Below are 14,466 nucleotides of genomic sequence, written 5' to 3'. Positions count from 1 at the left end.
TAGTATCCAAATCAATGTTTTTTTCTTTTAATTGAATGAAAGTTGTTTGTACCACTAGGAGGCACTAAGTATAACACAATGTCCCTTTAAAACAATTAGTATGAACAGCCTTTAAATGAACACTCAAATGATTTAAAAAATAAAAAATGAAAAGCCTGCAGCAATTTTTAAATTATTTTTTTTTAATTAAATTAAAAATACAATGTTTTTAGACAGACACTATGAGTCCTTAGCACCCCCCCTGATTTATTCCAAATAAGAAATAAATAAGAAAAAAAGAAAGTAATTGTATGTACAAAATAAATCTGTTTTGTGTAAGAAAATATATTGAGAGGAATAAAAGAGCAGAGAGGAGTACCTAATGAGAAAACAATAGTTTTAAAAAAGTATATATATGTATTTAAAAAATAGTGTAAAAATTGTTATATTGAAGAAAGGGAAAATGACGCGTGTAAGTAACGGCAAGCAACCACCAGGCTGTTCTTGCCCAAGACACACCACAGGATGTGGTGCCCTTACAAGCTGCAGAGTTATTTCTTTACCTTCAATTAAAAAACGAATACTGTACCATAAATAAATGCCACTGAGGGCTAGTCATGAGGTCATCAATATTTTTGAAAGAGCCTATAGTCAAGTCATGTTGCAAACCACAGACTGTTATCACACCATCCCCTGATCTAAGACCTACATGAGGGCAAGGAAAAACTCAAAAACATGTCAAGTCATCTAGATTTGTGACACCCTTTATCACAAGGAGTCTCAAAGGGCTGGACAGACAACAGATTATTGCAAACTACAGACTATTATGACACCATCCCCTGATCTAAAACCAACATGAGGGCAAAGAAAAACATGTCAAGTCAAGTCATGTTTATTTGTGACACCCTTAACCACAAACAGTCTCAAAGGGCTGCACAGACCATAGATTATTGCAAACCACAGATTATTATGACACCATCTCCTGATCTAAAAGCTACATGAGGGCAAGGAAAAACTCAAAAACATGTCAAGTCAAGTCAAGTCATGTTTATTTGTGACACCCTTAATCACAAATAGTCTCAAAGGGCTGCACAGACACCAGACTATTGCTAACCACAGACTATGAGTACTCCATCCCCTGATCTAAAACTGACATGAGGGCAAAGAAAAACTCAAAAACATGTCAAGTCATGTTTATTTATGACACAAATAGTCACAAAGAGTCTCAAAGGGCTGCACACACCACAGACTATTGCAAACTCCAGACTATTATGATGCCATCCCCTGATCTAAAACCAACATGAGGGCAAGGGAAAAACTCAAAAACATGTCAAGTCAAGTCCAGGCTTGTTGAAATTGTGACACCCTTAATCACAAGGAGTCTCAAAGGGCTGCACAGATTAAATACTATTGCAAACTACAGACTATTATGACACCATTCCCTGATCTAAAACCTACATGAGGGCAAGGAAAAACTCAAAAACATGTCAAGTCATCTAGATTTGTGACGCCCTTTATCACAAGGAGTCTCAAAGGGCTGGACAGACAACAGATTATTGCAAACTACAGACTATTATGACATCATCCCCTGATCTAAAACTTACATGAGGGCAAATAATTAGCATGTTTCCCTCGTTGTGCTTTATTTTGGCGTCCATATCTTTCAGGACAACTCTCTGTTTTCTAACATTGGTCTCTGGTACCACGAATAAAAAAAGTGTGATAATGTGATCAAATCAAATTTGCGTTACGCCTGAATCAACACAGTAATCCTACCCGCGCAATCGACATCGATTTTAATTCGAACAGACCACCTCAACAACCGATTCACTCTGAAAAATCTCACAATCCTCCCGCCCCGCCTCAAAATATTTTCTCCTCGGGTCTACAGGTATACAAATCACATAGTAGGTCACCCTTTTTACCTTTAAAACGGTAAATTTGTCCTCAAGGTGAGAGATGCTCATGCCTGAAACTTACTCAAGGGAGGAAGGCTTCAATTATTCAATGATCATCCATCCATCCATCCATTATCTGCACCGCTTATCCTCAGTAGGGTCGCGGGGGTGCTGGAGCCCATCCCAGTTATCTTTGGGCAGTGGGCGGGGGACACCCTAAACTGGTTGCCAGCCAGTCACAGGGCACACAGAGACAGACAACTCACTCCTAGGGACAATTTGGACCGGCCAATCAACCTAAAATGCATGTTTTTGGAATGTGGGAGGAAACCCACTCGAGCACGGAGAGAACATGCAAACTCCACACAGGAGGTTCGATCTCATGACCTCAGAACTGTGTTGCACCTGCGCTAACCACTGCACCGCTGCCCTCAATAATTATGACTAAATCAATACTACATGGTAGTATTCATTTACTTGGATCGGATCGATACCAAAAGTCCCAGTATCGCCCGCTCAAAAACGACCTGGAATTCCCATCACTATTTCACAGTGTAACTCGAGTAAAAAGGAGTAACAGCGGTACGCAAAATTGCTCAGAATCCGGCGCGTCTCATTGGTCGACAATGACGACAATCCAAGTCCGCGCCCCCGCCCACTATAGATAGATAGATACTTTATTCATCCCCGTAGGGAAATTCACACTTCCAGCAGTATCCTTTTGTTGTTTATCAACAGATTAACAGGATGGCCTCAGGGTGCTGTGTTGTAGTTTAGCAACAGCGGAGTGGATGACGTCACACGCTCGGCCAAAAGTTCGACGTCCCTGCAGCAGATGGAAATCTTTGTGCCCAGGGATACACCACCTCAAGTTCACGTAGCTAGAGAGTCCGCCTCCTGTCCGCTTCTGGGCTTTCGTATCTCTGTCTAACAGCGCTGAAGCCTCAAGTTTGAAAGACCTGCAACAGCCTCGCTCCGGAGGAGGTAAAACTTTGAAAGTCAATTCTGATATGTATGAAATTTCGATGGGATTCCTCACTCTATAGCACAGGTGTCAAACAGGCGGCGCGCGGGCCAGACCAGGCCCGCTAAGGGATTGAATCCGGACCGCAAGACAACAATCAGAGAAGCGCAAGAGACAAACAAGCTGCGGGTTGAAATATGTCAACTTGATGTTGCCAAAGCCAGGTGCCTCGAACAAAGACACTGTACTTGTATTTATTTCTCTCTCACTTTCTTTTCCACCCCTTTTCTCCCACTCTGTCTCTGTCTCTCACTCTCTGTGTCTCTCTTTTTCTCCTCCTTTGTTGCTCTTTTGTCTCTTTCTCTCTTCATACCCGTTGCGCTTTCTTTTCTCTTTTCTCTCCTTCCGTCTTTCTATTTCTCTTTGGATTTCTTTCTTCCTCTCTATTTCTTTTCCCCCTCTCTCACAAATTTTTATCTTTTGTTTCTCACGCTCTCTCCCTCTCTCTCTTTTTATTTCTTTTCCCGCCCTCTCTCCTTTTCCTTCCCTCTTTCTCTTATTTCTTTATCTCTTTTTCTTTCTCTTTAATCTACTCGTCCGGCCCCCGACATAATGTTTGTTCTATCGTGTGGGCCCCGAGTTAAAATGAGTTGGACACCCCTGCTCTATAGCAAAAGTAAACGGGATTGCGAGTAATAATTGCGCGGCAAAATGGATCCCGGGTTGCATTTGTGCACCAATCTGTCCATTATAATTTGAATCAGTCACTAATGGCTAAAGATGTGTAAGACAAACATGTATTTTCCTCTTTCAATATAATCTATCGCAGGCTAAGGACCATTAAAAAAACCTTGTAATTGGGTCAATCAAATGTGCAGCGGTTAATGGCCATATAGGAAATTATCTGACGAGTCTGCTTATTTTTAATGGGGAATTATGGAGCGAAATAAACTGATTACAACGAGTATCGTCAAATGATGCGGGAATGTTTTTAGGTAGATTTTTTTTTCTTTTATCTCGGCATGAGCTTTTGTTTTGGAGAGTGAGGGTTAGGGTTGGTGAATGAGTGAGTTGACGGACAATCATCTCAGCTTCTTCTAAGTCAACCTCATGTTGTGTGTATGTATATATATATATATATATATATATATATATATATATATATATATATATATACAGGGTTGGGTAGGGTTACTTTAACTTGATTACTTTCAATTACTTTTGGATGACTTCAATACCAAATATGCTAATAAAAGACAAAAGAAACTAAATATGAATAAAATGATGACTCACAACACGTGGTAAGCTTTCTCTCCTGGCTTTGATCTCTTTGATCTCCGGCAAAACTAACATAAAATGCGACAGAAACAAAATGAAAATAAATCCAAACAGATTTTTGCTGTTCCATGTATTCCGTTACTCCCAAGCCTGCACAAAATTTTGTAATTTTATTCATATTGAGTTTCTTTTGTCTTGTATTAGCATATTTGGTATTGGAGTAATCCAAAAGTCATTGAAAGTAATCAAGTTAAAGTAACCCTACCCAACCCTGTATAACAAATGTATTTCCTTTTAAGGAGTACTGCTTAAATATGTTCTATCTTGCTACTACAGGTACTCCCAAAAACCCCAAAAGAAAAATAAAAAAATTGTGTGTTTTGAGTCTCTTTGAGTCTCTGTAGTTTATATTCTTCTTTGTGCTTTTTAGCACCCATTTTCGGTTGCATTTTACTATACATTGACATCTAGTGGTCAAATATGACCAGAGTCGGGCACGTTAAAAAAGTAATTAGTTATTGTCAGGACCAGGATGGAATCAGGACCCAATAGCGTAACGTTTACCACCAGTTTTATTGAAAGAAAGAGGAAGCGTTGCGCCCACGATCCGATGTTCGCTGGACGTAGGAAGCAAGTCGCTCTCACACTCAGATTGTGACCTGAATACGGAAGAGAATCTTCCGTCGAGAGCGATGGCGGTGTCAGGGACGGAAAAAAAGAGGTCGGTAGACGGGACAGGCAGAGCAAAAATGTGGTTGGGGTTAGAAACGGGTCGTAAGCCGGGACGGGAGAGCAGACGTGGTCGGGATCAAAACGGGTCGTAGCCGGAGACAGACGGGAGCAGAAACGGGAGAGGTGGGAGTCAAGGTCAAAAAAGGCTTGCCTACACTGAGGTTTGCAGACGGACTGACAAAAGGGGACGGACAGGACTGGGTTCAAATAGCTCGGTAGCATAGATGGTAGGGCGCCCGCTCCGAGACTGGGAGGTCGCCGGTTCAAGCCTCGGCCGAGTCATACCTAAGACTTACAACATTGGTACTCATTGCCTCCCTTTTTGGCACTCGGCATTAGGGGTTGGAATTGGGGGGTTTGGTCACCTAATGACTCCCAACACAGCAGTTGGGTCTAAAATGGCGGCGCCCTGTTTGGCTGCAGCTGCATCGGCTTGCTACAGTTTAACTGTACGGGTCAGGTATACAGAGTTCATTTTAGCTGTGAAAAGTGATGTGTCCCCGGGGACTCGCATGCTCAAAAATCTATGGGTCCCAACAAAGATCTGTGGCTCCCCAAAATTTAATTTTATCGAGGTTGAAATCGTAAATCGGCGACAAATATATAAATATATAAATCTATATATTCACTCAGTTTTAATCATCAAATTATTAATTCATTTCTGCATCAAATTCTTGTTGGTAATACAGTGGGACCTCGCTACTTCGCGGTTCCACGTTCGCGGGTTCAGAGCTTCGCGGGTCTAAAAAATAATAAGAAGAAAATAAAATTATATATATATATATATATATATATATATATTTTTTTTTTTTTTTTTTTTTTTTTTTAAAGCATACTCAAACAGATTTTCACTTTTCGCGGGAGATTTTGGTCCCCAAAAATAATAATAATAAAATAAAATAATTTAAAAAAAATAAAAAAAATTAAGCATTTTTGTAGGGGCGTCGCTACTTTGCAGTTTTTCACTTTTCGCGGGTGGTTTTGGTCCCCATTAACCGCAATAAAATGAAATGATCTGCATTTCTATAGCGCTTTTCAAGTAAAAGACTTCCCAAAGCGCTTTACAATGTGCTCCACATTTCCCAATAGCGAGAGTGCAGCCATGTGAGGCGCTAACCTGCTTATTGGGGGTATTAGGGGTTCAGTGTCTTACCCAAGGACACTTCGACATGTAACACGGACGAGCCGGGATTCGAACTGGGATCCCTTGATCCCAAGACGAGCGTTTTACCTCCTGAGCTACTGCCGCCCCGAGGGATTACTGTATACCGATTAAAGCGATAACCACAAACCTGTCTTTTTTATTTTCTCCTTTTATACTTCCTTTTTTTCTTAACTTCTTTATACAACATCATCATTCGTAATATAATGCATCAAAGCAAGTGAGCCGTTGGAGAGCCGGCTCTCTTGAATGAGTTGAGCCGAAAAAGCCGGTTCTCTAAAAAGAGACGGACTTTTCACCACACGACTCGAGATCGGCGTGCAGACGAAAACTCGAACCGCGAGACCAAAACAACATCTGCAGGATCTGCCTGGCGAAAAGTTTGGAGTGCGGTAAATCTTTGTTTAAAAAAAAAAATAATAATCGGGTAATAATGACAATTTGGTGTCCTTAGCGAAAATGATGCGTCTAGGACGCAGGGACGCGGGCAAACCAGAACACTGGGCGTGACGACATTTCGTTCTGTGTGCATGGTTACAAAGAATGACAATAAAAGTAAATTCTTCTTCTTTCTTCTTAAAATAGTGACAGGGAGCCAATCAGAACCCGCGTTGGTTGGTGCCAAATGATCGGGGATCGTAATCATGACATAACGCCGTTTCCAAATACACACTGTCCCTTTAAGGAAGTGAATTTGATCTCGGAGACACCACGCGGGTCCCCTTATGGAACTCCCCATTGGTCACATCCTTTCCATTAAGCTTTATGTTAATAAATGTTTCTGCACCATCAGAGATGCTGCGCATTAAAATTCAGCAGGGGTCTCGAAAAAAAATGGCGATAAAACCTGTCCTTTTCTCCATCTTTTCCTTCCTGGCTTTTTTTTTTTCAATCACTAAACCTCTCTCCTTCCCTCCCCCCTTCCGACTCGTCTTTCTCAGCATCCCCCCTGCTGTCCTTCATCCTTTATTCTCCCCTTCCTCCCCCTCTCTTTCTCACCCACATATTTTCCGCCACACGCAAAAAAAACAAGCGCACACACACCATCTCTATTTTCCGAGTCCACCCCTGGCAGCTTGTGATTTCCACTGTCAGAAATTGCTTTTTCAATATCTGCCTTTCTCTAATTATGAGCGCCGCTAAAGGGGTCTCGCCACCGGAATAGCAATTTCGGCACAATTTATTTCCTCCTCTCCTGCGATAATTCTCGCCCTACAATGGAGACGTCGCCCAGGCTCGCGGGCTCATTGAGCACCTTACGTCTCAAGGTTTCTTTATTTGCCTCATGTTGAGGTTTTTGAGTTTTTCCTTGCCCTCGTGTAGGTTGCAGATCAGGGGATGGTGTCAGAATAGTCTGTGATTTGCAATAATCTGTGGTCTGTGCAGCCCTTTGAGACTCTTTGTGATTAAGGACGTCACAAACATAGATGACCTAACTTGACATGTTTTTGAGTTTTTCCTTGCCCTCGTGTAGGTTGCAGATCAGGGGATGGTGTCAGAATAGTCTGTGATTTGCAATAATCTGTGGTCTGTGCAGCCCTTTGAGACTCTTTGTGATTAAGGACGTCACAAACATAGATGACCTAACTTGACATGTTTTTGAGTTCTTCCTTGCCCTCGTGTAGGTTGCAGATCAGGGGATGGTGTCAGAATAGTCTGTGATTTGCAATAATCTGTGGTCTGTGCAGCCCTTTGAGACTCTTTGTGATTAAGGACGTCACAAACATAGATGACCTAACTTGACATGTTTTTGAGTTTTTTCTTGCCCTCATGTAGGTTTTAGATCAGGGGATGGTGTCATAATAGTTTGTGGTTAGCAATAATCTGTGGTCTGTGCAGCCCTTTGAGACTCTTTGTGATCAGGGGCCTCACAAATAAACATGACTTGACTTGACAGGTTTTTGAGTTTTCCCTTGCCCTCATGTAGGTTGCAGATCAGGGGATGTGTCAGAATAGTCTCTCGTTTCCAATAGTCTGTGGTCTGTGAAGTCCTTTGAGACTCCTTGAGATTAAAGGCCAAACAAATAAACACGACTTGACATGTTTTTCTGTTTTTCCTTGCCCTCATGTAGGTTTCAGATCAGGGGATGTGGTTTGTAATAATCTGTGCAGCCCTTTGAGACTCTTTGTGATTAAGGGCGTCACAAATAAACATGACTTGCCTTGACTTTCCTATAAGGACATTCTTAAAGGTACACGGTGTAATACTTGACCACCAGGTGGCACTGATGCTAAGTGCCAAATCAGCACGGCGTAGCAGCAAGATGCCAGACAACTGGTCTCTTTCTCTCTATCCCTTTCATTCTCTCTCACTTACTTGATCCCCCTCTCTCTTTCTCTCTGTACCTCTTTCATTCTCTCTCTCTCTCTCTCTCTCTCTCTCTCTCGCTCACTCACTCTCTTCTCTTTTTTCATTCCATTTCTCTGTTTGCATCTCTTCTCTCACTCTCCTTTTTCTCTTATATCTGTTTGTCTTATCTCTCTCTCTCTCTCTTGCTCTGTATATCTCTTTTTCTTCTCTTTCCTTGCTCTCTCTTTTTCTCCCTTACCCTCTCTCTCTCTTTCTACCCCCTCTCTCTATTCTCCTTCCAATCTCCTTTTTTTCTGTCTCTTTACTCCAGCACTTTCTGTCCTATCTCTCGCTTCTCTTTTCTTTCACTCTTTTGTTCTCTCTCTCACACACACACACGTACACTCTCTCTTTCTCTCTCACTCTCTTTCTCTCATATCTGTTTGTCTTATCTCTCTCTTGCTCTGTATATCTCTCTTCTCTCTTTCTTGCTCTCTTTTTGCTCTCTTTCTCCCCCCTCTCTCGCTTTCTACACCATATCTCTTTTCTCCTTCTGGTCTCTTTTTTCTCTGTCTCTTTTCTCTGTCACTTTCTGTCCTCTTTTCTCTTTTTTCGGCTCTTTTGTTCTTTCTCTTTCTCTGTCTTCTATGTCTCTATACCCCTTTCTTTCTCTCTCTTACTTTCTCTTATTATTTCTTTCTTTCGTTATTCCTCTCACTTTCTCTCTATGCCTTTCTTTCTCTATACCCCTTTCTTTCTCTCTCTCTTTCTCTCTATTCCTTTCTTCCTCTCTCGCTTACTCCCTCCCCCTCTCTTTTTCTCTCTCTCCCTCTCTCTCTCAGCCCCTCTCTCCCTCCATCTTTTTTCCCCTCTCTCTATCTCTCTCTCTCTCCTTTTCTAACGTTCCCTTTCTCGCGATAGAATGAAGACATCACCGATGCTCGTGTGCGCTCGCTACATTATCACCAGTGGGCCCGTCCAATCCCTTCCCTCGAGGTGGTGATTAGCGAAACACAAGAAAAATAAGAGGAGGGGAGGGGCGCGGAAAACATGGTGACGACGATGCGCATCTTTCGCTTATTTCCACGCCAACGAGGACAAACTCAAAGATGTTCAACAAAGCAGCGTCGAGTTTGTGGCGAGGAAAGCGGAAAACCACTAAATCGTAATATACAAGCCGCCGCACCGCTAAGCACCGCCCCTCTATTGCCAACAAGGGGTTAACTCAAGCGCCTCCACCTCCTTTCCTGTGTCTGATTGACGTGAGAGACTGTGCTTCACCAATCAGAGAACGGACAACCGGTTACCCACGTGGGGTGACTTCACACCGATTGGCTTGTACACTGAGAGCCCCACGTGGAGATTTTCATTCAATCAAGTAGTGGGAATTATTCCACGAAGGTTGGTGTTTAAAAACCTTTTATTTTAATTTAATGAAACTTTTCGATTAAAATCGAATTATAGTTGGTCAAACGAACACAAATAGACATTTTTGGATGATATTTTGGGTGGGATTTTTGACATTTAGAGCGGTAAAATGGTAGATGAAACCGCGTTATATTTATAAGCTCGAAACGATTCGTCAACGGAATATTAAAGGGACAGTGTGTAATATTTGGTGCCGTATAGTGGTAAAATGCTTTGCTACTTAAAAAAAATCGATTTGATGGAAAAGCAGAAATACATGAACTATTATAAAAAGGTGCTTTTTTAAAATGCTGGTGAGTGGAAAAAAAATATTTTTTTGACATAAGATGAGGCTTACCGAGAGGAAGCTGACACTATTTTCCAAACTTCTTTAATATATTCCCTTTGGCTTCCTTTTCTTTTTCCCCTTTTCCTTATTTATTTTTACCTTCTTTTTTCTTTCTTTCCTCTTTATTATTTTTTTTCCCTTTTTTATGTTTCTTTTTCATGTGTTCCTCTTTGCTTTGTCTTTCTTCTTCGTTTTTCCATGCTAATATTATATCTTATCTCGCCCTCTCGCTCTATTTCTGTCTCTCTCTTGCCCTTCTCTCTTCCTTGACCTGCCTCTCTCCAGTCTTCCTTTTTTCTTTTTCTACAGTTGTCCTCTCTCTTTTTTCTCTTTCGTTCACTCTCTCTGTCTCTCTCATTCTCTTGTCTCTTCTTCCATTTCTCTCTCTCTCTCTCTCTACCTTTTTTTTCTATTTCTCTTCCTCTCTCTTCTCTCTGTTTCTCGCTCTCCTATCTTTCTCTTTTTCTTTCTGTGTCTCTTTCTCTGTTTCTCTTTCTTTCTCCTTTTCGCTTCGCTCTTTCTCTTATTCTTTCTTTCTAAATGACGAATCTAATTTTTTTCTCTGTTTCTCTCTTTCCTTTCACTTCTCTCTTTGGTTCTTTCCCTTACTCTCTGTCTTTTCTTCCATCATTCTCTCTCTCTCTATTTCTTTCTCTCCTCACTTATTTTATCTATTTACCTTTTCTCTCTCTTTTCCCCCTTTCAGCCTCTTTCCTTCTAGCCTATTTTACCTTTCTCCCGATTTCCTTCTCTTTCCATTTCTTTTTCTTTTCTTCTCTCTATATCACCCACTCTCTCTCATATTCATCTCTTTTCTTTCTGTTTCTCGCCCTCTTATCCCTCTCTTTTTCTTTCTGTGTCTCTCAGTTTCTCTTTCTCCTTTTCTCTCCTCTCTTTTTCTCTCATTCTTTCTTTCTAAATTACGAATTTGATTCGTTCTGTTTCTCTCTTTCCTTTCTCTTCTCTCTTTTGTTCTTTCCTTTGATCATTCTCCCATTCTCTCTCCCCACTTATATTCTATCTGTTTATCTTTTCAGTCTCTTTTTCCCCTTTACTTGTCTCCCTCTTTCTTTCTGTGTACCTTTTCTCATCCTTTCTGTTTATTTTTTCTCTTTCTTTCTTTTCTCACCCTCTCTTTCTCTTTAATCTACTGTTGCCCCCAGCCCACCCAAACCCCCCACCAGTGTTTTTTCCACCATGTTTCTCAATTTGAGTAGAACATCCTCTGCTTTAAGCTATAAGAGGAGAAAAGCGGTAGTTTAACGAACATATTTCAATCAAAACATGCGTGTGAGCGTCGTGGGGGGAGGGATTCGAACCCAGCACCCCCCTTCTCGAAAAACTCATATGTTATGTCCCACGGAGGGAGGAGGGGGGCGAGATTGCCTTGTGTGAAAAGCGAGGGAGACAAAAGAGGCTGCGGCTTGCTTGTCTTGTGTGGTCGTCTACAAGCCGCTCCTCCTCTTCCAAGATAGAAAAGAAAGAAAGAATATTTAAAAAGGAGAGAGAGAAGCGAAGGATATCGCACCCACAACCGGGAACCCGTCTTCAAGTTCCGGGCGACTTTGGGCTCCGGACACCGGATTCTTCGGTCCCCCTTATCACGTGTCCGAAGGAACAAAGGAAGGCGAGGAATGAGCAAAACCTCGGGAGACGCCATTTAAAATCTTGATAAATCTACTCTAAAAAGGCTTACTTCGTGTTCCCCGAGCTAGCTTTCCCGACAAGCCGGTGGGGGGGACGAGAAGGACGGCGAGAATGTTCCCTCAGAACCGCGCACCGGTGAGTAGCGGCTCCGTTGCACCATTTCCGGGTACTCGTTTTAAAGTCTTCTTAACTGAATTCCTCCATTAAAACGCTTTTATCTTAAACAAGGTGAGGCAACTTCTTTTCTGCCTCACCCTGAAAAAAAAAACCCGCTTTAATTGGTTTTCTAGAGTGCTGATGGGGATGAGGAGCGTGTGTCGCTCCTATTTACTCCGATTTAAAGTCATTTAACTCTTATTTTTGTCAAGTATTTCGATATTTGACGCTTCTTTTTACATGAAATATCGTCATAAACGTGTTTATAGTGAGCCAAAATCGTAAATATCCACACAAACGTTTAGCAAGGATAGTGAAGTAATCCCTCGCCACATCGCGGTGCATTTAGGGATTTGTGCTAAAGGGACAGTGTGCATTATTTAGCGCCCCCCAGTGGTGAACACAATATTCCTTCATGAAAATGTATTCAAATACAACACACTGAAATTGAACTCAAAATTGCTGCATATATATGTATATATATATATATATATATATATATACACACACACAGATATTTTTATGATTTTTAATTCATTCGTTTTTGTAGACATTTCTTTATATTGTTTTTATATTCTTCCATAAATATTCTCCTACATAAGACCCTTAGGATACAATATGAATCCCTTTTGAGGTATAAATTGTAGCGTGGAATTGCCATACAGAAAGGGATAGTAAGCTATGCTAAATAGCAAGTTCCTTTCAAAAACCCTGGTCCTCAACGTAAAAACATAAAAATTGGATGTACATTTTAAAGTTTAGTAAGAAATTAGTATGTAGTCATTATTCATTCGGTGTATACAATTTCTGTTTACAATTAAATTCAAGGGAAGCAAAAATAATTTGATTTACCCTTGGTGTGACTTGAGCTGGTCGAGTGGAGTTGCGGGTGGATGCAAAGTGGCAAAGAGACCGTAATACCAGTAATATCAGTACACGGAGTCCGCCTTCTGCAAAAATGATACCCACGTTATCGTATGAGAAATAGATAGTATGGATTTACCTTCGGTGTGATGTGATCTGTGCTGGTCGAGTGGAGTTGCGGGTGGATGCAGAGTGGCAAAGAGACGGTAATACCAGTAATATCAGTACACGGAGTCCGCCCTCTGCAAAAATGATACCCACGTTATCGTATGAGAAATAGATAGTATGGATTTACCTTCGGTGTGATGTGATCTGTGCTGGTCGAGTGGAGTTGCGGGTGGATGCACAGTAGGGAAGAGAGAGCCATTTTAGATTGGTTGAAATAATAAGCAAAAATACCGGGAAAAAATATGAGAAGTAAAAATGTTTGGTCACTTTGTGTCTCTATAGTTTGGATTCTTCCTTGTGCGTTGTAGCATTTATTTTTCAGTTACAGCAATGTGTAGTGGTCGATTAATACACACTGCTTCTTTAATGGGTACCGTGATGCCTCGGTACTCACAAATTTACCTACAGTACGATAGTATCAGTACACAAAAATGATACCCACATTATCGTATGAGAAATGCATAGTATGGATTTACCCTCAGTGTGATGCGATTTGAGCTGGTCGAGTGGAGTTGCGGGTGGATGCAGAGTGGCCAAGAGAGAACCATTTCAAATCGAAATAATAAGCAAAAATACTGGATTTATCACTTAAATGCGGCTTTTTTTAAAAAACTTGTCGATGGAGTAATCAGGTACGCTCTATATTCTGGTATTTTCTCTTATAAGAGCCAAGATGGTCGCACTTTATATAGATCTATACACAGATAATGAACCAATTTGACTTTTCGAACCGTTTTTTCAAATTAATATTGCAACTAATACTCATGTTGAATAGTCATCGATATAGATAGACGCTCCCCTACTTATAAACATTCGAGTTACGAAAAAAACGTAGATACGAAAAAAATTTTCGGGATGTCAAAAACATTCCGGACATTGTTGTATGTTAGATTTTGTATTGTGTGCACCGTTTTCCAAGTAGAGGACATTACTGTAGTGCTTCTTTCTGCCACTACCGGCGTGTGGCGCTGTGAGATCTCACCTAGCATCCACCCCAAAAGAAAAAAATCAGCTTCCTCTTCCTAGTTCGTGTATAAACATACTATACTGTATCTCCAGCGCACTGAGAACTGACATTTTTATTGTTAAATATCTCATGCATCCATTTAATATGGTTGGTGTAAAGTGTAAAGAGGTGAGCTGTTTCTTTTGAAATAAAAGTGGAATAAGAAAGCCTGATGCGGTTGAGAAAATGGTTGTTTCGCTTCTTTTCGCCCAATTTTTACCATGGAGGAGGAAGGTGCCTAACTCTTGAAGCTCATCTTCCAATAGTAAGTTAAACTCAACTTTATTTGTCTTTTTCGAGCATATTATTTTATGAAAAGTTTATTTTTGAGTACAAAACAATGCAGGTTACTTATTAAATACTGCCTATATACTATTTCTATACTGTATCTCCGGCACGCTAAGAACTGACATTTTTATTGCTTAATATCTCTTGCATCCATTCAATATGGTTGGTGTAAAGAAAAGGCGAGCCGTTTCTTTAGAAATAAAAGTAAAATAAGAAAGCTTGATGCGGTTGGGAAAACGGTTGGATCAGTTATTTTTGCCCACTTTTTACCACGGAGG

At 40.9% G+C, this 14,466-nt stretch overlaps 1 protein-coding gene across 4 annotated transcripts in view; it reads left to right on the top strand.

Moving 5' to 3' along the window:
* Window positions 1-11,433: 11,433 nt before the first annotated feature.
* Window positions 11,434-14,466, top strand: part of tle2a (TLE family member 2, transcriptional corepressor a) — a 108,942-nt gene continuing 105,909 nt past the window's right edge. For all 4 annotated transcript variants that reach the window (XM_088349330.1, XM_088349329.1, XM_088349328.1 and 1 more), the window contains exon 1: window positions 11,434-11,841. In XM_088349330.1, coding sequence (XP_088205456.1) covers window positions 11,818-11,841 — 24 coding nt within the window. In that variant the 5' untranslated portion in view covers window positions 11,434-11,817. The remainder of the gene's footprint in view (window positions 11,842-14,466) is intronic.

This window comes from Urocampus carinirostris, chromosome 12 (genome assembly GCF_059441175.1).
Source record: "Urocampus carinirostris isolate Australia breed hairy pipefish chromosome 12, RoL_Ucar_1.0, whole genome shotgun sequence".
NCBI lineage: Eukaryota > Metazoa > Chordata > Actinopteri > Syngnathiformes > Syngnathidae > Urocampus > Urocampus carinirostris.
This window is presented reverse-complemented; position numbering and strand designations above follow the sequence as displayed.